The sequence below is a fragment of the Artemia sp. Qi Xiang Cuo genome, chromosome 15 (assembly GCF_049724085.1).
Source record: "Artemia sp. Qi Xiang Cuo chromosome 15, ASM4972408v1, whole genome shotgun sequence".
NCBI classification, from domain to species: Eukaryota; Metazoa; Arthropoda; class Branchiopoda; order Anostraca; family Artemiidae; genus Artemia; species Artemia sp. Qi Xiang Cuo.
Genome location: NC_142808.1, coordinates 64,558,488 through 64,583,242, shown reverse-complemented (window position 1 = coordinate 64,583,242; position 24,755 = coordinate 64,558,488). Strand labels below are relative to the sequence as shown.

The window sequence follows — 24,755 nt, the reverse complement described above, 5'->3', positions numbered from 1 at the left end:
TCTTTTTGTTTATCCAACAGGTGAATTCAAGAAAGAATTTACCATTTAGTTACTATTTTTTCATAATTTCTTAAATGACATTTTCGTATTGTGAATTCATGAGTATGTAGTTATGCAAAAAGGGATACATGCTGAGAATTTTTTCATAGATGCTTGATCGGAGTTTCAGGATCGTTAAGGTCATTGTCAATTATGGATTACAAAGAGAAGAGAAAAGCTACTTTCTAGCGTTTTTTTCAAGGTTTATTTAAGTAAGTATCTGTACTGTATGTCCAAGAGGTGAAATAAATAAATAGTTTGTTAATTACTTACAAATATTTTCATAATTTCTTGAATGAAATTTCCGTATTGTGTATCCAAGAGTTGAATTCAAGAAAGAAATTGTTACTTACTGAGAATTTTTTTCATAACTTCTTGAATTTAATTTCTACATCGTATATCTAACTCGTGAAAACAATAAAGAGTTTGTTACGTACTTAGAATTTTGTCATAATTTCTTGAACGAAATGTCTTTTTGTTTATCCAACAGGTGAATTCAAGAAAGAATTTGCTACTTAGTTACAATTTTTTCATAATTTCTTGAATGAAATTTCCGTATTGTGTATCCAAGAGTTGACCTCGAGAAAGAAATTGTTACTTACTGAGAATTTTTTAATAATTTCTTGAATTAAATTTCTACATCATGTAGCTAAGTGAAAATTGTTTGTGATAAAGAGAAAAAAAATTTACTTACTTGCGATTTTTTTATAATTTCTTGAATGAAGTATCTGTACTCTATATCCAAGAGGTGAAATCAATAAAGAGTTTGTTACTTACTTACAAATATTTTCATAATTTCTTGAATGAAATTTCCGTACTGTGTATCCAAGAGTTGACTTCAAGAAAGAAATTGTTACTTACTGAGAATTTTTTCATAATTTCTTGAATTAAATTTATACATCGTGTATCTAAGTCATGTAAACAATAAAGAGTTTGTTACTTACTTAGAATTTTGTCATATTTTCTTGAACGAAATGTCTTAGTATCCAGCAGGTGAATTCAAGAAAGAATTTGTTACTTATTTACAATTTTTTCTTAATTTCTTTAATGAAATTTCTGCATTGTGTATCCAAGAGCTGACTTTAAGAAAGAATTTGTTACTTACTTACTTACAATTTTTTCATAGTTTCTTAAATGAAGTTTCTGCATTGTGTATCCAAGAGGTGACTTCAGGAAAGAGTTTGTTACTAGCTTACAATAGAACTATTCTAAAGAATAAAGACGGGTTCAGCTTAAAGATATTTATTGCTTAAACGTATTAACAGATTTTTTTTGAGAAAAAAAACACAATAACAAATGGTTACATAAAAATAGTACTTGGAGTTCACTCTTAAACATCCACAAACGATGGTCTCATGATATAGAATAATTTTTACCATGTCTTATGGATTTATCACGATCAGGTATGTTCTTAGGTATCTACTGTGCGAAGAACCTAACCTCGTCTTCAGGACGGTGATAACCCCCTTCAAATTTAGGACACTTAATCTCTTCTAGATTGAAAAGTGGAATCCTAGGGTCACACTTTTGAATTAAAACTTTATCTGTAGGTACATTGCCCTTTACGTAGAGCGCTTCAACCCCGAAAAAGCTGCAAATTTCACTGACTTCCTCCTGAACATTTTTCAGTTCCCGACCAGCATTATTAAGTGGCGTAGTCACTCTATCGTAGAATCCCAGTCTGTTTATATGACGTAATGTAGTACTCCACAAGCTTTTATCATACTCAAACATGTTATAGTTCACTATCCAATGATAACAGTCAATTTCTTCGAGTTCCATAGACAATAATAAAAATGCAAATTCAAATATAACACCGCAAGATGATTTTTTCAAACTAATAAATTCTGTGTCATACAGTCAAATCATCTTGGAAGTTATTAATGTAGTTGTTAAGTAGAAAAATAATTCATCAAACTTTTATATCTTCGCTCAAGGTTGAATGGAGTTATGGCTAGGGGGATGAGTCCTAAAACCATCTGAATTCATTGTGGGGAGGAGTCATAAAACCCCCTGGAAGTCTTTGTGGGGAGGAGTAATTGAACTCTTGGTAACTGATAACTTCTGTGTCATACTGTCCTATCATCTTGAAAGTTATTAATGTAGTTGTTAAGTAGGCAAATACTTCATCAAACTTCTTTATCTTCCCTCAAGGTTGAATGGAGTTATGGCTAGGGGTATGAGTCCTAAAACCATCTCAATTCATTGGAGGGAGGAGTCACAAAACCCTCCAGGAACCTAACACCCATGAACATCTAAAAAACTATGTCTGAAAACCCAAACAGCTAATTAAATATTCTAATTCATGATTTCAGGCACGTAAGGCTCAATAGTAACCGAAACTCTAAAAAACGGAAAATTAATACCAATAGATACAACAAAAATGTTCTTTTAGTAGCTACGCAATTAGGCTAAAAAAGAAGATATTTATGCAGAGTTTCAACTAGCTATGGCTAAGTTTGCTTAAGACCAGCTATTTTCTTGCGAAAACACAAAATCGGAAAAATTGTTCAATGTTCCTTTAGTACCTACTCTATTAGGCTAAAAATGAAGATATTTATGTAGAGTTTCAACTAGCTATGGCTAAGTTTGCTAAAGACAAGCTATTTTCTTGCGAAAACACACAAAATCAGAAAAAATGTTCAATGTTCCTTTAGTACTTATGCAATTAGGCTAAAAATGAAGATATTTATGTAGAGTTTCAACTAGCTATGGCTAAGTTTGCTAAGGACCAGCTATTTTCTTGCAAAAAACACACAAAATCAGAAAAAATGTTCAATGTTCCTTTAGTACCTACGCAATTAGGCTAAAAATGAAGATATTTATGCACAGTTTCAACTAGCTATGGCTAAGTTTGCTAAAGACCAGCTATTTTCTTGTGAAAACACACAAAATCAGAAAAAATGTTCAATGTTCTCTTCGTACCTACGCAATTAGGCTAAAAAAAGAATATACTTATGAAGAGTTTCAACTAGCTATGGTTAAGTTTGCTAAAGACCAGCTATTTTCTTGCGAAAACACACAAAATCAGAAAAAATTTTCAATGTTCCCTTAGTACCTACGTAATTATGCTAAAAAATGAATATATTTATGCAGAGTTTCAACTAGCTATGGCTAAGTTTGATAAAGACCTCCTATTTTCTTGCTAAAAAACACAACATCACAAAAGATGTTCAATTTTCCTTTAGTACCTATGCAATTAGGCTAAAAATTAAGATATTTATGCAGAGTTTCAACTAGCCATGGCTAACTTTGCTAAAGACATGAACCATTTCCATAAAAATAGCTCTTAATAGAACTTTTTCAGCGTAAACTATTTTTCAGACGAAATTATAGGAAATATCTTCAATACATGATTCTCTGATTATAATGTATATTTTCAGTCAGAAAGGCGTGGTTTTGGTTCAAAAATGAACCATTTCCATAAAAATAGCTCTTAATAGAACTTTTTAAGCGTGAACTCCTATTTTTCAGACGAAATTATAGAAAATATCGTCAAAACACACTTCTCTGTTTCAATTGTGTACATTTTCACATTTTCTGATTCAAATGTGTATCTTCAGTCAGAAAAGCATAGTTTCAATTCAAAAATGAAACATTTCCATAAAAATAGCTCTTAATAGAACTGTTTAAGTATGACCTCCAATTTTTTCCAATGAGACTATGCAACTCAACCGCATTTAACTAATCCCCATGTAACTGAATCCGCATGTAACTGAGCCCCCATGCAACTGAACCCCTAACTGAACCCTCGTGCAACTGAACCCTACATGTAACTGAACCCCTGTATAACCGAAACCCTGTACAACTGAACCCCGTGCTACTGAACTCTCGTACTACTGAACCCTCCTGCAACTCAACCCAATTTAACTAAACCCCCGTGTAACTGTACCCCCTTTAACTGAACCCTCGTGCAACTCACCCCTCCATGCAACCCATGAGTTCTCATAGGCCACTGGGCTAATTTGGCTTTTGTGTGTGCCCCATCGTTTTTTTGTGGGTTCCATTGTAACTGAATCCCCGTGTAACTGAACCCCAAGCAAGTGAACCCCATGAATCTGAACCCTCGTGCACGTGAGACATCTTTAACTGAATCCTCATGCAAACAATTCTGAGTGTAGCCTACTATTCTTTAATTAGCAGCATCGTATATTTTGTTTAAATACTTATTTTTTCATTTTTTGGCTTTTGTGTGTGCCCCATTTTTTTGTGTGGGTTCCATTGTAACTGAATCCCCGTGTAACTGAACCCCAAGCAAGTGAACCCCCATGAATCTGAACCCTCGTGCAAGTGAGACCTCTTTAACTGAACCCTCATGCAAACAATTCTGAGCGTAGCCAACTATTCTTTAATTAGCAACATCGTACAATTTGTTTAAATACTTATTTTTTCATTTTCCAGATTCAAGATTTTTATTTAACACAAATGAATAGACAAGATGAAGTACTTAAAACGAGCCAACATAGAGCTACGATCGCAATGAATGGTACTTGTTATCAGAAATCTCCAAAATTGACTCCCCTCCCCCTCTCCTACCCTCCCCTGCCCCTCAGAAATGGGGGATCGAAGGGAACGTTAGATCCTATTTTAAGTTGACAATACTTTTCAAACGTTACTTGTGTATTATACAGACCACATCGGAGAGGTAAAGCTAGGTCAAGTCACAATGTCATTCTATATTATTTATATCCTCATTAAGAACATTCAGAGCAGAGTTACGCAAATGGAATACCTCTTTTGCAAATTGAGTTAGTTTTATGCGAATGATAAAAGTTTTGGCAAATGGAGATAGCTTTACGCAAATGAAATACCATTGATACCGCTAATAATACATGCGATACTGAACGAGTTATCAGATAACTATAACTTACAGGTTATTAACACGTTTGACCAGTTTAATTGGAATTTGTATTTTTTTTGCCAGAAGAAAGATCATGGATACGTGTTTATTTTTTTTTTAAACTGGTATTTTTTCAAGGAAGCCCATAACACTTTGCAGAAACCCGTCTGCTAAGGCAAGTAACGTTCGTAGTAATAGGTGACTGACCCGTGGTAAACCAATGTACCGGTTAAACTACACGCATATCCATGCCTCAGGCTTGTGTAAGTACATGTGTATCCAGTGGTACACGATGCCTTACTACTGAAGATATTGTTAACGAAGTCTATAATTCTATTTCCCCTGAATATAATGCTAAATTTGAAAAAATTGAAACAATCCTTTAAAGACTTTATAATGCTGTGAACTTGCTTGAAAATAAAATTTCTAAAACAGAAGACAGGGTTGACCAACTTGAGCAGGATACCTTACTTGAAATCCTAATTTTCTACGGTGTGAAACCAAACCCCAATGTGGAATTCATGGATAATCTTAATGAAGTGATATCCCAAATAATGGGCTTGCAAGATTCCAAAAAAATGGACCTCTTAAAGGCTAATCGATTCCGTATGCCTGCTACTCAAGCTGAGAATGTGAAAACAGCCCCATCCCGGTAAAATTTTCAAACTTGGATATTTCTCGAAAAGTGTTTGCAGCAAAAAGTAAGTTGGTTAAGTCAGATGTATTTGTGTCTGAAAACCTAAATAAAAAGCGTCGCGATTTATTAAACGTGGCTTGCAGCACCTTTGGCCCAAGAAGTGTTTAGTCTGATCATGGGCAAGTACTAGCCAAAGTTCCGGGTGAAACTCGTATACGTAAAATAAACTATTTGCATGAATGTATTAGTGTGTGACTTGTTAGTATTTTTCTTAATTTGTAAATGCCTTCTACAGGTCATTAATTTTCATTTTTTTACTTTATTTTTACTTGTTTATTTTTTTTTCCTTTATGTTTCTCTTTCCGTGCTAATGGTTCATTGCAATAATACATGCTGGGCAAATAGTTATTTATGTATTTGGAATTCTTTGACAGGTTTTTCTTTTGTAATCAATTTAAGTAAAGATTTCTTTTTGGTTCATCTGGTGACTTTGAATGGACTCCAAGTAAAACCTGCTTTTGTGAATATTTTAAGCCATGAGAATTGCCTTTGCGAGCATGAAAACAATCCTTTTTATGTAATTAGTATAGTAAATAATTCTGTAGATCAGGCTAATCAAGTTCCGATTTATATAAACCCTATTTGTAATAGTAAATATGTTTCGGATTTGGAGGGAGGGGAGGAGGTTACCAAAGAAAATTATTCTCTGACAGCACTTCAGCTTCACATTCAGGTCTCTCCTCGTCAATAGATAATTTGAGACAAATTATTTCGGATGGACAGCCTGATGTTGTGGGTTTATAAGAGACGTTTTTGGATTCTGGCAATGAAAGGCTATTGGATATCTATGGTTATAAAATGGAACGTATAAATAGCTGCAAGATGGCTAAAGGAGGTCTTGCCATGTATATATCTTGCAATTTCCATTATTGCTTGCTTGATGACTTATCGAGGAATTTTGAAGGTATTTTCGAGTCACAATCTAGAGAAATTAGATCTAATGGTATTGATTGAATAATAGGCAATATTTATCGTTCTCCTAGTAGTGCTGTTCCGTTGTTTCTTTGGAATCTTGAGAAAATATTTGACATTATACTGAAACATCCATGTTAGTTAATCATAATAGGTGACTTTAATATAAATTTGATAGATTCAAACTCTTCAGCTTCAGTTGATTTTCTTTCAACCATGCTTGCCGCAGGAGTTCTACCATCTACATTCATCCCCACACGAGTAACTAATGTTACAGCTTCTTTGATTGGCAATATCTTCTCTACGCTCAGTTTGAAGGAAAACTCAATTTTAGTTAGTGATATCTCCGATCATTTTCCAATATATTCTCGATTCAGCTTTAAACAGGGGAAGAGTAACCGGGCTCAGGCGTTTGATTCCTATTCTGTTCGGTTTGTTGAGAAAGAGTTATCTCTTCTTGGGTCCAAATTAGCGGAAAATTCGTGGAGCTTGTTTGATAATGATAAGGATGTTTCTTGTTTATTTGAGTCCTTTTATGGGACCATAAAAGAGGCTATTCTTAGCATTTGTAAAGTATCATCTTCTAATCATAGGTCTAAAAGGATTGTTCCTATAAACCCATGGATGACATCCGGACTTCTCAAAAGCTGGAGAAGGAAGAATAATCTCTGGAGAGCTTATAAATGCGCTACACTTTCAGCAGGTGCTATTCGTCTTTGTCAATTCAAGATCTACCGGAATATATATAATTCCTTGTATAGGAAAGCCAAATCTCTGTATTATCTAAATAATTTTGCTGCATGTGGCAATGATATTCGTAAAACTTGAAAGGTAATAAATTCTGTGTTTAAACCCGGTTCTCAATCTAGCTCTTTACCTATGAGTCTGGTCATTGGTGATGGAGCTGTGGAGGGTGAGCTTAATGTCCAAGAGGCATTCATTTCATTCTTCGCTAATATTGGTAAGAATATTACTTCTACAGTTACTTTGTCTCGGCCTAAGCCAGACTTTAGATCTTACTTCGGGCCATCTTGTGTTAAGTCTATCTTTCTAGAGCCAGTAACAGTAAGTGAAATTACTAAAATTGTTAATGGCTGGAAAAACTCGTCCTCATCCGGGCCATATTCTACTAAGTTAGTAAAATCTATTCTTCCTTCAATAGTATTGCCTCTAGCAAAACTTGTTTATCTTTTATTTGAATGTGGTGTTTTTCCGGAGGCTCTCAAGCGCGCTTTGATTATTATTTTGTATGAGGGCGGACGAAGAAATTATCCGGCAAATTATCGACCAATTTCTGTTTTATCAATATTTAGTAAATATTTGAAAAGGCTATGCTTTCTCGTCTCCTTACTTTCTTAAAATCTAAAAGTTTTCTTTGTAATTTTAAATCGGCTTTCCGAATGAAGCACTCCACTGAACATGCCTGTATGACCCTTTTGAATTTTATTCATTCTGCATTAGATTCGGGATTGATTCCGGCTGCTGTATTCCTGGAAATTCGTAAGGCTTTCGATTCCTCAACCCATGCACTTCTTCTATCGAAGATATCTCATTTTGGCACAAGGGGAAATGTATTTTTTTGGTTTCAGTCTTATTTGAAGGATAGGTTAATTTCTGTTGATCCACTTTTCCGGTCACCCTCGCAAGTGAATTTTGGTGTCCCCCAGGGAACAGTTTTAGGGCCTTTGCTATTTTTGATTTATGTAAACGACCTTTATTATGTTGTAAAAGACCAGAAACTTATTAATTGCTGTAGACTGTCATCCTAAGCCTTCCCTTGCCCATAGCGGTTCGCCTTCTTCTGATGTCCTTGTTTGTTTTGCTGATGACAGCACACTTGGCACTTTGGGAAACTGCGAATCCGAGCTTCGATTAAATTTGAAGTGGGTTTGAGAGGGTGATCTTTGGACTTGATGATAATTATCTTACCCTAAATTTTTCAGTCCAGTTTTTGTATTTTTTAGCGCGTTTCTCAGGCCTATCCCCATGCAGTTATCAGAAATTCACCAGCCAAATGGAATAATTCATAGATCGAAGGACCGATATGGTCGTTTTTTGGGCATTCTTGTTCATGAAAACCAATCAAAAGTCACACTGATTTTATTCAAATGAAGATATGCAGGAGTCCCGGTATTTTAAGAAAACTTACATACTTTTCCTGGATCAATTTTGAAAATCCTTTTTCACTGTTTGATCCAAACTTACGTTTCTTACTGTCCAATTGTGTGGATGTCAACTTTCCCTTCGCTGTTAAAACCACTTTCTAAGGTTTACAATAAAGCTAGACACCTCATTCAGGAAACTAATCATTCATTAGCCATCCCATTAAATGATCTTGAGTTACTGTATATGCTCTCATGTTCATGTTTTACTTTTTCTCAGCTTCATGGTGACCTCCCCCGGCCCTTAAGTGTTCCGCTATCTTTTACCTCTGATAAAAATAATTAGAATCTTCGCAATATGATAAATCATGTTCAAGTTCCATTTACTCCGTGCATAAGGTCAGATTTTAATCCTCTAATGGCGTGTCATTGCTTGGAATAAATTGTCTGAATCAGCTCGAGGATGCTACTCATTCGGTTCGTTTAAAAAAATTGTTAAAAATTCTTTGGCTTCGTAGAATTTATTATTATTTATGTTTTTATTTTTTTTATTGTTATTTCTATTTTTTAGTCTATTTAATCTAATTAATTAATTGAGTTTATTTATTCTATTTCTTCTATAGTTTTCATTTTATCTATATTTCCTTTTCTTCTCCTTCGCATTTGAGTAAGTGATCATTTTAAATTTTCTTTTGCTTTTCATCTCTGAGTAAGCAATTCCCCCAATGAGCCTTTGGGGGAATAATAACATGTAATATTGTATGTGTATCTAATGAAGAATAAATCTTATCTTATCAAAATAATTGCGTTATATATTATATTAAAAACATAAAAATTATCATAAAAGTCTTATAAACAACTGACAAGCTTATTGTTGTCTAGCGAGACCTCCCTTTTGACCCATTGCAGCATAATCTTCCGGTGACATTTGCTGCTTTCTTGCCTCCCCTCCCATTTGTCCCATTTGTACATATCCTTCATGACCAAGCTGCTCTGCCCTTGCTTGACCACCCTTTTGACCCATCTCTTGATAACCTTCGTGACCCAACTGTTGGGCCCTTGCTTGGCCACCCTTTTGACCAATCTCCTGATAACCTTCCCGACCAAGCTTTGCAGCAGCTGCCTGACCACCTCTTTGTCCAGCTTCTTGGTGGCTTAGCTGAAAAAAAAAAATATTATAAAGCTCAATAATCCAAAAGCTTAAAGATACGTTTTATTCAATTGTGAGTGGGAAAAATTCAATTCTCAATTACTTTCAGTATCGATAAATTTTACTTATGAACCCCTCATATTAAGATATTACTTTGTTCTTTATTATTACTCCAACGATTATCTTATCAAGAATTAATACGAAATTTTCCATAGTTTAATACATGTTTCAAATAGTTCACCTACTTCAATGTTTTATATTTAATTCCCCCCCCCCCCCCTGAAACATAATCCTCCCTATGTGGCAAATTCCTTAGGTTTATTTATTCAAGAGCTGAAATACCATTTAAAACAACTGAGTTCAATTTGTTTAAAAATTACTACTACTAACAACTCAACTAAACACACCGCAGCACCAAGCCGTCTCAGGCCAACACAATCTACGCAGGCTCCTCCATACCAATCTACTCAAAGCCTCCCTTTTTACACCCTCCCACGAAGTTCCCATTTCCTTTAAATCTTTCTTTATGACATCCTCCCACCCCAGACGAGGACGACCTGCTTTCCGTTTAGCCCTAGACGGTTGGCCGAAAACACAGTTTATATAATTATCCAGTATGATCTTTCCCTATCTCATCCATTATAAAAACCCGAACCAAGGTGCGAGTGATCCAGAGAAGATTTTTGCAGATAGAAACATAATCGGCATCAGATCTTTTCATGGGTAAACATCAGACGCGAAACAATCAAAAAAAAGTGGAGACCCGCTACTACGAATAATGCACTTTGTTGGAAACAATCGGAAACAAACTAACCCGCTAATACAGAAAGAAGTGGGAGGAGCTTTTCGTTCGTACCGAGAATGAAGACCAGAAATGATCTGCGATAAATTACTACTACTACTACTAACAACTCAACTAAACACTCACCGCAGCACCAAGCCGTCTCAGGCCAACACAATCTACGCAGGCTCCTCCATACCAATCTACTCAAAGCCTCCCTTTTTACACCCTCCCACGAAGTTCCCATTTCCTTTAAATCTTTCTTTATGACATCCTCCCACCCCAGACGAGGACGACCTGCTTTCCGTTTAGCCCTAGACGGTTGGCCGAAAACACAGTTTATATAATTATCCAGTATGATCTTTCCCTATCTCACCCATTACAAAAACCGGGACCAAGGTGCGAGTGCTCCAGAGAACATTTTTGCAGATAGAAACATAAGCGGCATCAGATCTTTTCACGGGTAAACAAGTCAGACGCGAAACAATCGGAAACAAGTGGAAACCCGCTATTACGAATAATAAACTTTGTTGGTAACAATCGGAAACAAACTAACCCGCTAATGCAGAAAGAAGTGGGAGGAGCTTTTCGTTCGTACCGAGAATGAAGACCAGAAATGATCTGCGATAAACTTACTGGATAATTCTATAAACTGTGGCCGAAAAGAACAATCTTCGGCAACCTGTCATTCTTCATTCGCACAACGTGCCCTAGCCATCTCAACCTTTCTTTCACTATAGCCCTAGAGAGCGGTATTGAACCACATTTTTTGTACAGCCTACTGTTTGAAATACGGTCAGTCAGCAGGGTTCCCAGAACAATCCTTAAGTAATTTCTCTGGAAAACAAGAGCGGATCCAGGATTTTTGTTCAGGGGGGGGGGTACTAATTTTTGAATCGGTTTTCGACTAATTTTTACTAAGGTTTTACTAATTTTCGACTAATTTTTGACTCGGTCAAAAATTTTGGGAGCGGAGGGTTCAAACCGGGTGACCCCCCCCCCCCATGGATACGGCCTTGCTGGAAAACATCTAACAAATCTTCATCCGCTTTTCGAAGTACCTGTGCTTCAGAGCCATATTTGACTACTGTCATCACTGTGGCTTCTAATATTCTAATCTTGGTTTGGAGACTTATCTTCCTATTCTTCCAAACTTTTTTTAATTGTGAAAAAACACCCTGAGCCTTGGCTATTCTACTTCTAAAATCTTCACTGCTCCCACCACTCACACTCATTATTACTCTTATAATCATGTACTCATATATCTCGAACTCTGGTTTTAGTCATGCAGGGGCGTACGGAAGGCGGAGGGGGGGGGGCAATTTCCTGAATTTCACTTTGTAACTTGTATTTACATGCACGCTGTTTTTCTGCATACTGTTATGAAAATACTAGCATGAACAATACTACCAAGGTATGTGGAGCTGCCCACTTGATCAATCTTTTCATTATCCAACGTCACCTTTTCATCTTCACTTATTCCTAGCCTTAGTGACTTAGCTCCTCAAATAAGGCCACTATTTTCAATATACTTTACTCCTTTTTAGGAGAAGTCACTCAGAAAAAAGTACGGCTTGTAAGATTCTTGTAAATCAAAAATTACATTTTGAAATCAAACATACCGGCTTCAACTTTCATAGATAAGCAAAGGGTCACTCAGGTTTCAAAAATACAGGATTATTGGCCTTTCTTAATTGGCTTACAATAACCTGTGTGAGACCTGCTTTGGTAAGGGGTTAGTTCATCAAATAGTGCTCTCAAAGTAATAACCCTTTATGTGCTAATCACGCAAAGTCAGTGGATGTACAAAATTGTTTATCTATTAAGTCCAGGAATATATAAGGTCCGTTATCAGAGTTACAGATGACTGTGACTTTGTCACAAATCAGAACATCTTCATTATAAATCTTTATTTTATGTTTTTACACTTTTTTGGTATACATTCCCTCCCCCCAGATTATGAGGTCTAATACCCCTACGGTCACGATTCTTCAAGCAAACAGGAAGTTGAACAAACAATACGGTTCAACCCATTGCAATTAAAAAAAAGGGATGAACAAAGAGCTTATAAAGTACAAAAAAATCGCCTCGCAGTAAATCAATCCCCCTCCACCATAAATAGGAAAACAAAAATTAACTTGCTCATAAGCGGAAGCATTAGCTAATTAATGGCTTACTGCTCAAAGAACGACTATTATACTGAAAAGGATCAAGAGCGTTTCGAGAAATTTGTTCAGGTCGAGGGACAAAAAAAAACTTTCAAAAAATTTTAAGATGCGTTCTCTTAATTATTTATAAGATAAAAAAAATTAGGGGTGGTTTATACCCCCCCCCCCCTCCCTTGGATACGGCTTTGGAATGAAGAACATAATAGTTTCTCATGGTATCATTTTTCACTAGTTTTGCAGGGGGGATTCAAGGAGAATTTTTGCGTTGACAAGTTTCCCGGGGAACTGTCCAGGGGGAGAGGAAACACCTAGCACCATATGAGCACTATATAGAGATAGGGTTAAAATATAGTAAAACCAAAATTAAAATGTGTTAACTACAATTATTCTGCATATTATGAAGTATGGTTTTTTTTTTTCTGAGCACGTTTCCTTCTGAAAAGCCCAAATCCTAGGCTTAGTATCCATGATGTTTTTATGCAGAAGAACCTAGATAAATTAATGATCAATTTGGTTTCTTAGCTCCTTGAACTAAAAATAGACTCACTGAACATAACTCACTAAACATGACCGACAAAAGGCACGCACATATGAACTTGCATTAGAGCTTTTAAGCGTTTATAAAGCAGACAAAGCGTGACGGTAGAATAAAAATACAATTGTATTAAAAAAAATAATTTGTATAAAAAAATACGAAAATTTATACGGGCCAAGTTGGCCAAAAAAAAAGACGACTAGAGTACCAACAGCATAAAAAGAACAATTTTTTTCTCTTTGGGCCGTCTTCTATGCACCAAAACCTTTTTTCTTCTTTTTCTTTGGGTGGTCTTAAATTAAGAACCATCCAGGGCTGCACCACATTTTGATGCTGTTGCGTTGAACCACGCAAATAAACTCAAGAAATTAGTCAAATTTGACAACGCTTTTTGCCTGTAAGAGTCATGAGATAGCAATCTATCAACTCCAAGGTATAAAACTTTAAAAGGAAATCTAAAAATCCAAATTTGATTAGTTAAAGTTAGTAGAGCAAACCCCATAGTCCAATAGTGACCGGGTAATCTGCTAGGCATACAAAAAAAAAACTTTTACATGTTGACCAATGGTCGCCGTTGCACCGTTACCGATCTCCTGATTCGATGATTTTTGGATTGCCAAAATCATCCCAGCTTTCCGTCTTTTCGCCCCATATTTCTCAAGGTACCCATTTTCAAACAGTTCGTGGTAACAAACTGTAATAGTAACCTCAAACTCCCAGTCATCAGATGGTAACAAACTGCTCAATAGTAACCGAAACTCTAAAAGACGTAATTTTGATACCAATATATACGTCAGAAGAAATGGAATTTATTTTGCTTTCAAATATATAAGGTTTATCCAGTATAGTTATATCCCTGAAGTTATGAGCCTGAGAAAATTTGCCTTATCTTCAATATAAGGGGAAAACACCCTTAAAAGTAATAGAATATTAATGAAAATCACACCATCAGATTCAGCGTATCAGATAACCCTAATAAGGAAGTTTCAAGTTCCTATCTGCAAAAATGTGAAAATTTGTATTTTTTGCCAGAAGAAAGGTCACGGATGTGTGTATTTGTTTATTCTTTTCCCCAGGGGTGATCGTATTGACCCAGTAGTCCTAAAATGTCGCGAGAGGGCTCATTCGAACAGAAATTAAAACTTGTTAGTGCTCTTTTTAAGTGACCAGAAAATGGAAAGCAACTAGGCCCCCTCCCACGCTCATTTTTTCCCAGTCATCAGATCAAAATTTTGAGATAGCCATTTTGTTCAGCTTGGTCAAAAATATAATAACTATATCTTCGAGGATGACTTAATCCCCCCAGTCTCCGGGGGAAGGACTGCAAGTTATGGAACTTTGCCCAATGTTTACATTAGTATTGGCTATTGGGAAATATACAGACGTTTTCAGGCGGGGTGTTTTCTGGTAGTAGAGGGGGGGGGGTTACGTCAGAGGATCTTTCCATGGAAGAATTTTTATGGGGGAAAGGGATATTTCTATGAAGCATTACTTAAAAAAACATCAGAAATTAAATTTAAAAAAAACAAATTTTTCAACTGAAAGTAAGGAGCAACATCAAAACTTAAAGCGAACAGAAATTATTACTTATATGATTGGGCTTGCCCCTAGTCAATACCTTGCTCTTTACGCTAATGTTTTAGTACTTTCATAAGAGCTATTTATTCTAATTAACGGCCTTTGTGAATAAGGGGTCATTTTTAAAGAATTAAAACAAAATTCGAACTATACCGTGAAGAGCGATGTATTCACTAGGGGACGAATACCATAATATACGTATTAAAAATTTATGAATATAGAAGTTCGTTACGTAAGTTAATTCGTAAGTTATATAGATTTATTACTAATAAAAACGTTCGTAAATAAAATTAAACAACTTTCGAGAAAGCCATTTAACCAAAAAAATAAAAGGTAAAATTCTACTTTAGCTACTTTTGGCTATCTTGGGAAGGGGTTAGGTTAGGAAAATGAGACTTTCAGGGATAGGTCTACAGGCTAAAGTATGTCCCGGGAAGGTATTTTGAAGTACCTACCTCCACTTCTTCTCCCTCTAGAGGGTCATGAAATTTTTCTACATGACAGGTCTATACCCATTGAAATTTTGACAAAACAACATTTTACCTTAATTTTCAGTTATCAGTTTCTTTTACTCTGGCTTTAGCTCTGAAAATGCAATTTCAGTTATTGGAGCAGAATTTTAAGACAAATAAATAGTATATTTCCAAAATTTAGGAAATGTATTTGCATATCTTTAAAACCTTATAAATTGGGATTGAGCAAAGTTGTGAAGCTAAAAAAAATTTTGTTTTACTTCATTTAAGCAGAAGATCTATTTTGCAAGGTTTCACTTCTATAACTCACATATTTTTAAAGGTCATCAAAGGTCAGGACCCTCTAGAGGGAGAAGGAGTGGAGGTGGATACTTCAAAATATCTTCCCAGAACATACTTTAGCCTGTAGACCCATCCCTGAAAGTTTCATTTTCCTAACCTAACCCCTTTCCAAGATAGTCAAAAGTAGCTAAAGTAGAATTTTACCAAATAAAAATTAATATACAGATTTCGTTTTAATTATTCATGTATGGTGAGCCAAAATCAAAACCGGCATTGATTCAAAAACGTTCAGAAATCGAATTGAAAAAAACAAGTTTTTTTTAACCGACAGCAAGGAGCGACATTAAACTTAAAACGAGCAGAAATTATTCCGTATATGAAATGGGACTGTTTCCTCCTCAACGCCTCGCTCTTTACGATAAAGTTTGACTTTCTCACAACCTATTTAAAAAAAAAATACAAACTTTAGCATAAAGAGCAAGGTGATGAGGGGACAGCCCCTTTCATATACGGAATAAATTCTGTTTGTTTTAAGTTTTAATGTCACTCATTACTTTCAGTTAAAAGAACTTTTTTTTAATTTAAACCTGGTTCAACTCTGAGTGAGCTTGCAGTCACACCATTGACCCCATTCCAATCCAAATAACCAGCGACAGCGGGGCTAGAATGGTTTTAACAAAAATTTTTTCAAAACTGTTTTGAAATTAAAGGAACAAATTAAGGACTGACTAAAATCTCAAAATCTAATAATCAAGCAAGTTGATTTCGTTTCTAGCATCCGAAATAATAACACAAATTAACTTTTATTTTTTTTTTCCCTGTTCGATCATTTGATAGATTTTGCATGAAAATCTGAGAATTGAACAATCAACTCAAACCAACTAGGTGTCTGAAACGACTGAATGATAATGTAGACTTTACCTTTCCCTGTTCACTCATTTTTGATGGATCTCTTCCAAATAAACGATAGAAATACCAATAATTGATAATGCTCCGAAGTTGTTCCGGTTCAGTTTACCTGTAAAAAATTAAGAAAAACAGGAATCATAAAAGAAAACAGAAATTCTAAAACTTCAAATGAGAGATGAGCCCAACATTGTTTGCCTATGAGTACTACTAGTCGCTTTGTTCTACAGGTTTAAGACCTGTTTAAGAGTCCTTAAGCTACCAATCAATGCAGAATTAAGAGATTCTTGAAAAACAGTTTAAGTTTAAATAGTCTTTTCTGTCAAATTTTACTTTAGCTACTTTTGGCTATCTTGGAAATAGATTAGGTTAGGAAAATGAAACTTTCAGGGATGGGTCAACAGGCTAAATTATGTCCCGGGAAGGTATTTCTAGGTACCTATCTCCACTCCTTCTTCATCTAGAGGGTCCTTACCATTGATAACCTTTAAAAGTGAGTGTTATAAAAGTGTAACCTTGCAAAATAGATCTTCTGCTTAAATGAAGTACAACAAAATTGTTTTCAGCTTCGTAACTTTGCTCAATCCCCGTTTCTGAGGGGTACTGGTGCAAAACACAGCGTTATAGAATGTATAAAGAAAAACCAGACAAACGGGTATTTGTTTGATAAATGGATTGCAAAGCGTGATTTCTTAGCGCGTTTACAATATTTAAACTGTTGTTTTTGTGGTTTAGGGGGGGAGGTACCTGGGTTAGGTTACGTATTTAATATATGCTAGGCTTTACCCCTACCCCCTAATGTCCAAATGTATAGCCCCAATTTGTTTCTAAACTATATATTTTCATCCAATTTTATTTTATTTCATTAGCGTTAACCAAAACTTGACTTCTTTCGTGTATAGCGGTGTGTTAAATATAATGCACAAGTATCTTATAAAGTTTTAAAGATATGCAAATACATTTCCTAAATTAAAAAAAAACATTGATATGGGCTTAAAATTCTACTCAAAAAGCAGGAATAGCATTTTCAGAACTAAAGCCAGAGAAAAAGAAACTGATAACTAAAAATTAAGGTTAAATTTTGTTGTCAAAATTTAAATAGGTTACATGTCATATAGGCAAATTTCAGGACCCTCTAGAGGGAGTAGAGGTAGGTACTTCAAAACGCCTTCCCGGGATATATTTCATATAATCACTTGAATCGTTAACTTAACCGACCGAGTGGATAAAAGGTACTTAATCTAGTTCTGTAGGAAGAGTTCAGGTATTGATTTTGCAAAGAGGAAAGGGGCAAACCAGGTACATTCCATTCGTATATATTCACTAGGGCGTTATTACGTAGGTTCTTCTTAAGTCTGATATCTCCGTTTTTTCTCAATGTAAGCTTCTTTATTACCTTAGATGGATGAAGGTTTTCCCTCTCAAAAATTTTATCCCCTCCCCTGATACATGAACAATTAAATGAAAATGATTTTGATTTTATGACCGAAGAATTCATTAAGTGGAAGATTCTTACTCGACTAATTCCTCCTATTTGTATCAGTTCACTCTTCGATCTAACCCAGGGAAGCAAAGCCAAGAAGAGATCCGAATTCAAACGTATCTCTTACGCCGTTTCATCAGAATTCATCTGTTTACTGGTGTGTTTATGCAACATAGATGACAAGGTTCGTCAAGAAAGTGTCGATACAAAAAACAGCATAATGGCGTGAATTAATCAAGCAATGTCAGTTTGGCTTTGATAATATGAATCGGTAAAGAAAGGGGGGGGTCAAGAAATAAAGTTTCAAACAATTATATATTGGGCACTTATGTAGAAAAGGGTGTCACTACCTTCTTTGCTTTGGGGCGAGGGAAGGAATAAAAATATGCTGACAAATCAAAAACCTTTTTGAAGTTTCTACGAGAACGCCTTCAATAAAAACCTTATATGCCCCCAGGGCATAACTTAATACCCTTGTCCTGAGTTTGTGGGGGAGTGTCCTGAAAAACACATTTTCTATCGGGAAGATAATATAAAAGTCACTATGTTATAATTTGATCTTTAAAATAAACCCATTTATAAGTCAAATGAGAAAATACTAATTAATTAAAGATTATACGAAAAAAAATAGAAAACATTTTGAGAAACAAAAAAAAGAAAATCCCAGTTATCTGGAGACCCAAATAAGATGTTTTAGGAATACGGGCTAGATTAATAGCTCCGACATAATTTGTTTAATAGATTTGTCGTAATTACTGCTGTGAAAAGAAAATCACATAACGGTTTTGTAATACAATTAGAAACCAATTTAGTCTGGTATAATCAGGTATGCCATGTCTGACTTTTTTTGAGGGGATGGGAATAATTTTTCAAGGTGGGGGGAGCAGACAATTTATTCGATTATATGAATAAGATGTGCCAAGAAATTCAAGAAAATTTAGAATTTTTCTTCGGACAGAAGGTGAAGAGGGCCTGAAGACCCTTAGTGCGAGGGAAAAGTAATCGTGAACTATACGAATTAAACTGTATTTTTTTGGGAAAATGATCAAGTTTTCAAAAATTGAATATTATTCTGAAAGAATTAAAATAGTTTTCTTTCTGCACATTCTTACCAATTCGTATTTATGTCAAAATCCTGAATTCATTACAGCTATTTGAGTGACGGGGTTCCGAAGGCATTTTTACCAGATTTAAAGCAAAAATAGATAAAAGCTATTCAAGGCATACAATTACATAGGTGAGGACTTTTTGGATATCTTAAAATTCTTAAGACGCTCTTCATAATTCTGAAAAGTTTCACCTATTTTATGAGTTTGTACTGAATTTGGTCTCCCTAAAATAAACTCGTGTGTCTGACTTTGCCTTGGGTTTTCAAGGTCTGGGTGCAATTTTTAAATTTCAAATCAAATGAATAAAGGATTTTTTGGTTAATGTTTTTTCAAAAGAGCTTATCATTTTGGAGCAAACAATTTAGGGAAAACGCGATTTTTGAGAGATGTGTTTTGCATTTAACACAATTTTTCTTTTTCTTTTAGTGTAATCTTTACCCTTTCTTTTTTTTTGGGGGGGGGGGGGGGTAATAGGCCCATATGATTCGTTAAAATTAATATTCCGGTTCATTCCTTACTTTCTGTGCTTTATTAAGGAATGATGATAACTTACTTTAGTTAAAAGGGAATAGACAAACTTTCACTAAGGAATGGTTCCTTCACTATCATGGATCGTGGTTGCATTAGTAGCTGCAACCTAGTAAAGAGCGAACCACCGCCCATAGTAACCAAATTTTAAAGCCGCTTTTAGAAACAGCTACCTAGTGACAAAAAATTTGCCATTTGACGCTGATAAGGGAATGGTAACTATTGTTTCGGTTGGTTCTAAAATTAAAAGTTTATTACGAAAAGAAATTAATGGTAATTTCGAATAAATCCTTAAACCCCTAGAAAATGGCGTCAGATCAAAATGAAAAGTGTACCATTGGAATCAGAATGGTCAAAAACCTTTAAGAGGCAGCCCCCCTTTCTTGAGCAACAAGGAAAATCACTTTTTTGCATGGGTAGCACTGATTTGTCTCCCGTTTTTGTTTTTTTTCTTTTTTTCTAGCAGGACTAGGGGGTGACCAAAGCATCATAGAGAGATGTGTAATACCTCATTCGAAAGGAAACTAAATTTGCTAGTGTTGTTTTTAAGTTTCCAAAAAGATTGGAGGGCAGCTAGCCCCCCCCCGAAAGTCCCCCTTCCCCAAAGTTATTCAATCAAAATTTTGAGATAATTTTGTTCAAAATAGTTCATAGGTCCAATATCTATAGTTTTGGTGATGATATGACCCTCCATAGTACCTGGGGAAAGGGTTGTACGCTGTATTGGTGTCGGACGTACCGATATAACGCATATTGCTATGGGCGTATTGTTATTGGGCGTTTTGGTATCGCCTGAATTACCAGGTAATATTTTGGTTTCATCTAGTGTTACTTGAAATGAAGAACATATCAATCGTAACATGAACTCTGGAAATCCAGGTATTTCAAACTGTTCGTGGTAACGAACTGTAAGTAAGGAGCGACCCGGCTGAATATTAACCGAAACTCTAAAACACGGAATTTTGATACCATTAGATACATCAAAAGAATCTGATTTTTATTCTGATTTCAAATATATAAGTTTAATCAAAATTAGTTTAACCCATCAAAAGTTACGAGTCTGAAAAAATTTGGCTTATTTTCGAAAAAAAAAGGGAAAACACTTTCTTGACTTTTTTGAATTACTTGAGAGGATCTTTCCATGAAGGATGTTTCTTTGGGGGAAGGGACATTTCTATGAAGGGGATGCCGGATTTCCCAGAATTATTTAAGAAACGATCAGATATTAAATAGAAAAAAAAGTGTTTTCAACTGAAAATAAGGATCAACACTAAAACTTAAAACAAACAGAAATTATTATGTATTATGAGCGGATTCGCCCCATAGTCGATACCCGCTCTTTACGCTAAAGTTTTTTTTTAGTACTTTCAAGAGAGCTATCTATTCTAATTAAACGGCCTTTGTCATTCAGGAATTTGTGATTCGAAAAAAATTCGAACTTTTGCGTAAAGAGCGAGGTATTGAAAAGGGGGCAAACCCCCTCATATACGTAATAATTTCTGTTCGTTTTAACTTTAAATGTTGCTCCTTACTTTCAGTTGAAAAAACTTGTTTTTTATTTGATCTCTCTAAAAAAAGGTGAATTCCAAGTTGTGATACAAATTCTAAAGTGGATCCGTTATCTTGATATTAATAAGATACCTTCAATTCGAACTTGTCTACAAAAAAAAATCATGAAATGTCCTTTTCAGATCCAAAACTACATTCAATCATCCAACTGAGCTAATTGTGCAGAAATGATACGAAACAAAAACAAAGCAACAGTCTCAAACTGTTTTACTTTTATATCGTTAAAATTGTCCTTAAATGGTTTACATTTATCGTACCGAACTCCTATACTGTTTTGCGTTGTCAGTAAAGCGCTAGTTCTCTGTATTCCTACAAACACAGGGAAATATCACCAGTTCATTTTGTTTTACTAGTTTTATTGATATGTGTTAGATAGGCTGGAAAGTCAAACTTTTGTTCGTTTTCAGTTTCAACTTTGGTCTTTAGTTTCCTTGAAAAAACTTTTTTTTAAATTAATATTTGCTCGTTTTTGATTAAAATGTAATTTAGAAACAACACTGCCATGATCTTTTTTATTTATACGGAATATTTTCTGTTCGTTTTAAGTTTTAATGTTGCTCCTTGGTTTCAGTTGAAAACATTTTCTTTTATATAGTTTCTAATCATCTCCAGTATAGGGGAGACAGGACACCTCAACCCTTATTAAGGAGCTGAACGAAAAAAGAGTACAAGAGATGAAGGGAAAAAGTTTAGAGTGAAAAAAAATCAAAACATAGTTTTGTTTCTTTTTGTATTTTTTTTTTTAAGAAGAAGAAAAAATATGTGTTTAATTTTTTGTTTTATAAAATTAAATTTAGTAGCACTTAAGAAAGTAGCTCTATGCGAGCAGCTTCGACACAAAAGGTTAACTAAGCGGATAGGTTTGCATATCGGCATGCTTATGGAAAATTTTGCTAGCTCAACAGAAATGTGCCATTAGGCTTAGGGAGTTATTTGATCTATCCCTATATAGAAAAGCCATTCATTACTTACAAATGAATCGAAATTTCAAAAACGATCATTTCTTTGTGTACTTACGATAAATGGTATTATAAACTTAAGTTTGTTTTCATTTCAAAAATTTGGGAAGAATTATCTGAATTCTCCTAGAAAACTATTTTCATTTGTCTTTATTCCTCTTTGGATGCACAATCTTACGTATGGAGAGAATATTACGGTGGAAGTTTCAAGTAAATAATTTTAATAAGTAAGTATAACAATAAGTAGTCCTTCTTTGAATATACCACTTTGAGTGGTTTCAGAACCACATGCCTACACCTATCCAACCCCTAAGTGGCAAGGGGTTGGGTCAGGAGAGGGGGGGGTAATTTGCAATGGGGCAGAGAGGGCAATTGTCCTTTCCATACCTCAGTTTTACCCCCATACCCCAGTCTTCCCTCTCTCTCCCCCTGCTAAAATTTAGTTTCTCCAAAAACATTGTCAAAATTAAGACAAGTCTACATAATTCAAACATCCACTGACAAAGGTAAGTTTTCTTTAGTATATCTTTAAATTTCTTATTACTACTTGGCTCGCTTTTTTCTTTTTCGTGTTTCAGGCATTTCCACTTTATTTGAGAAAATTGGCTCCAACTTCCCCCCCCCCACACACACAGGATTTTGACAAAATTGTGCCCTTTTTTGGGGTATAGATTTAGTGATCTACTAAGAATGTTGTTGCAAACCATGAACTGGATGACCTCTATTCCCTTTTGAAACAAAATGCTCGACAAAATACCTTGCCGGGACATGCTTTAAAAAATGAGTCCATCACATTTACAAAAACAGAGAAATTAGCCGGAAATGATCATATAGAAGGGACAAAACCGTGATTTTAAAAAAAAAAGCAGGAATCGAACGCAAGACACTCTAATTTGAAGTCGAACGCTGTACTAACAGAACGACGCCTCAATTCAATTCAATTTATTGAATATTACAATAATTACATAAATACACTTAGGGACTAGGGGTCCCAAGCAGCATAGCTTGTAGAGGACCTCGTATCAATCACATCATCTACACAAAGCAAATCAGGGAAGAAAAAAATAGGACAATGTCTCGAAAATAACCACAATACGAGAAAAATCAACAAAAATATAAAAAAAAAACAACAAAAAACAAGCAAATGCTACACAATAACCTTAGATTTTAATTTTCTCGAAACTGAAAATTTCCCGTAATTTATTTAAATTCTAAACTGTTAATAATAATATTAAACAACAAGATTCTAATCAGATTCAACATAATAAGAGAAGAAAAAAGAAAAGAAAAACAAAGAAAAAGACAGAGTAAGGCGGAAAAAAAGATAAAGCAACATGAATAAACAAATAAAGAAAACAAAAATACTTCAAGCCTTAGAGAATATTTTTCTGCAAATGGAAGAAGAGTTTTTAAGAAGAGAAAGTTCACTGGCAATAGAGTTCCAAAGAGCAATTGCTCTATAAATTGGTGACCTCTGAGCTGCTGAGGATACCCTTTTAGGCAGCGGAAATTGGTGAACAGAGCTCTGAAGCCAAGTCTGGCACATACATGTTGATGCTTGATCAAAAGTAGGATATGATGTATGGTGGAAGCGAGAAATTGAAGGCTCAATGAACTAGTTTTAGGTTCTGCTTCTTGATGACCACATCTAAGACATTTAGACTTGTACCACTGTAAAAAATCAGTTGTAGGACAGAGCATGGGAAGACGAAACGTTAGTATTGCCCCATACAGCGCAGTAATAAGAAAGATAAGGAAGGACAGATGCATAGTAAAGAAAAAGCATTGCATCGGGAGGAAGAAATTGATTGGCGCGATGAAGCATAGACACTTGACGAGAAATTATAGAATGTGTATAGGAAATATGAGTTTTGAAAGAAAGAAAACAATCAACGTGCACACCAAGAAGTTTAACCCAAGAGCACTTGGGGAATTATATCAGTACCATAAAAAACAAAGATCGTTGGGGAAGGTTCAGACATGTGGTATCGGGTTCAAAAATTAATAATACTACTCTTAGAGCTATTCAACAGCATTCCGTTCTGCTTGCACCAATCACGCACATGGTTCAGCGGGAGCTTAGCCTTAGCAACAGCAGAGGGCAGATCATTAGCAACCACAAAAGAATTACTATCGTCTGCAAACAAAATAGTGTGGAAATCAAGGTTGGGAGATGGAGGAAGGTCATTAATATAAATAAGAAAGGAATATAGTCCCAAAACTGAGCCTTGGGGTACCCCTTTGTAAACCGAAACTAGATCAGAATATTTTCCATCATAACAAACAAACTGTGATCTATTAGACAAGTAAGATTTAAACCATTCAAAAGCAACTCCCCGAACTTTAAGTAGAGACAGTTTTCCCAGCAAGACAAAATGATCTACCATGTCGACAGCTTTATAAAAATCAAGAAACAGTCCTAAAACACAACGACCCTTGTCTAAGTTAACACGCACGAATTCTGTAACGTCAACTAGAGCACATGCAGTAGAGAGTTTAGGTCGGAAGCCATACTGGTGATCAGACAGAACAGAACCGCTTCCAGTTGAAGCACCAGTAGACAGGAACAAAAAAAAGCCTCTCATGCACAACTTTTTCAAGTAATTTAGAGAAAATTGGAAGAAGTGATCTCGGTCTATAATTT

The 24,755-nt window shown here is 35.2% G+C and overlaps 1 protein-coding gene across 1 annotated transcript in view; it reads right to left on the bottom strand.

The window, feature by feature from the left end:
- LOC148943988 (uncharacterized) overlaps positions 1–16,569 on the bottom strand; it is a 64,712-nt gene extending 48,143 nt beyond the window's left edge. Inside the window, exons 1-2 of the mRNA XM_089100921.1 lie at positions 16,479–16,569; positions 9,561–9,749 (exon numbers count right to left, since the gene is read on the bottom strand). Of these exons, the coding sequence (XP_088957047.1) occupies positions 9,561–9,749; positions 16,479–16,496 (207 nt within the window). The 5' untranslated portion in view covers positions 16,497–16,569. The remainder of the gene's footprint in view (positions 1–9,560; positions 9,750–16,478) is intronic.
- Positions 16,570–24,755: the final 8,186 nt, after the last annotated feature.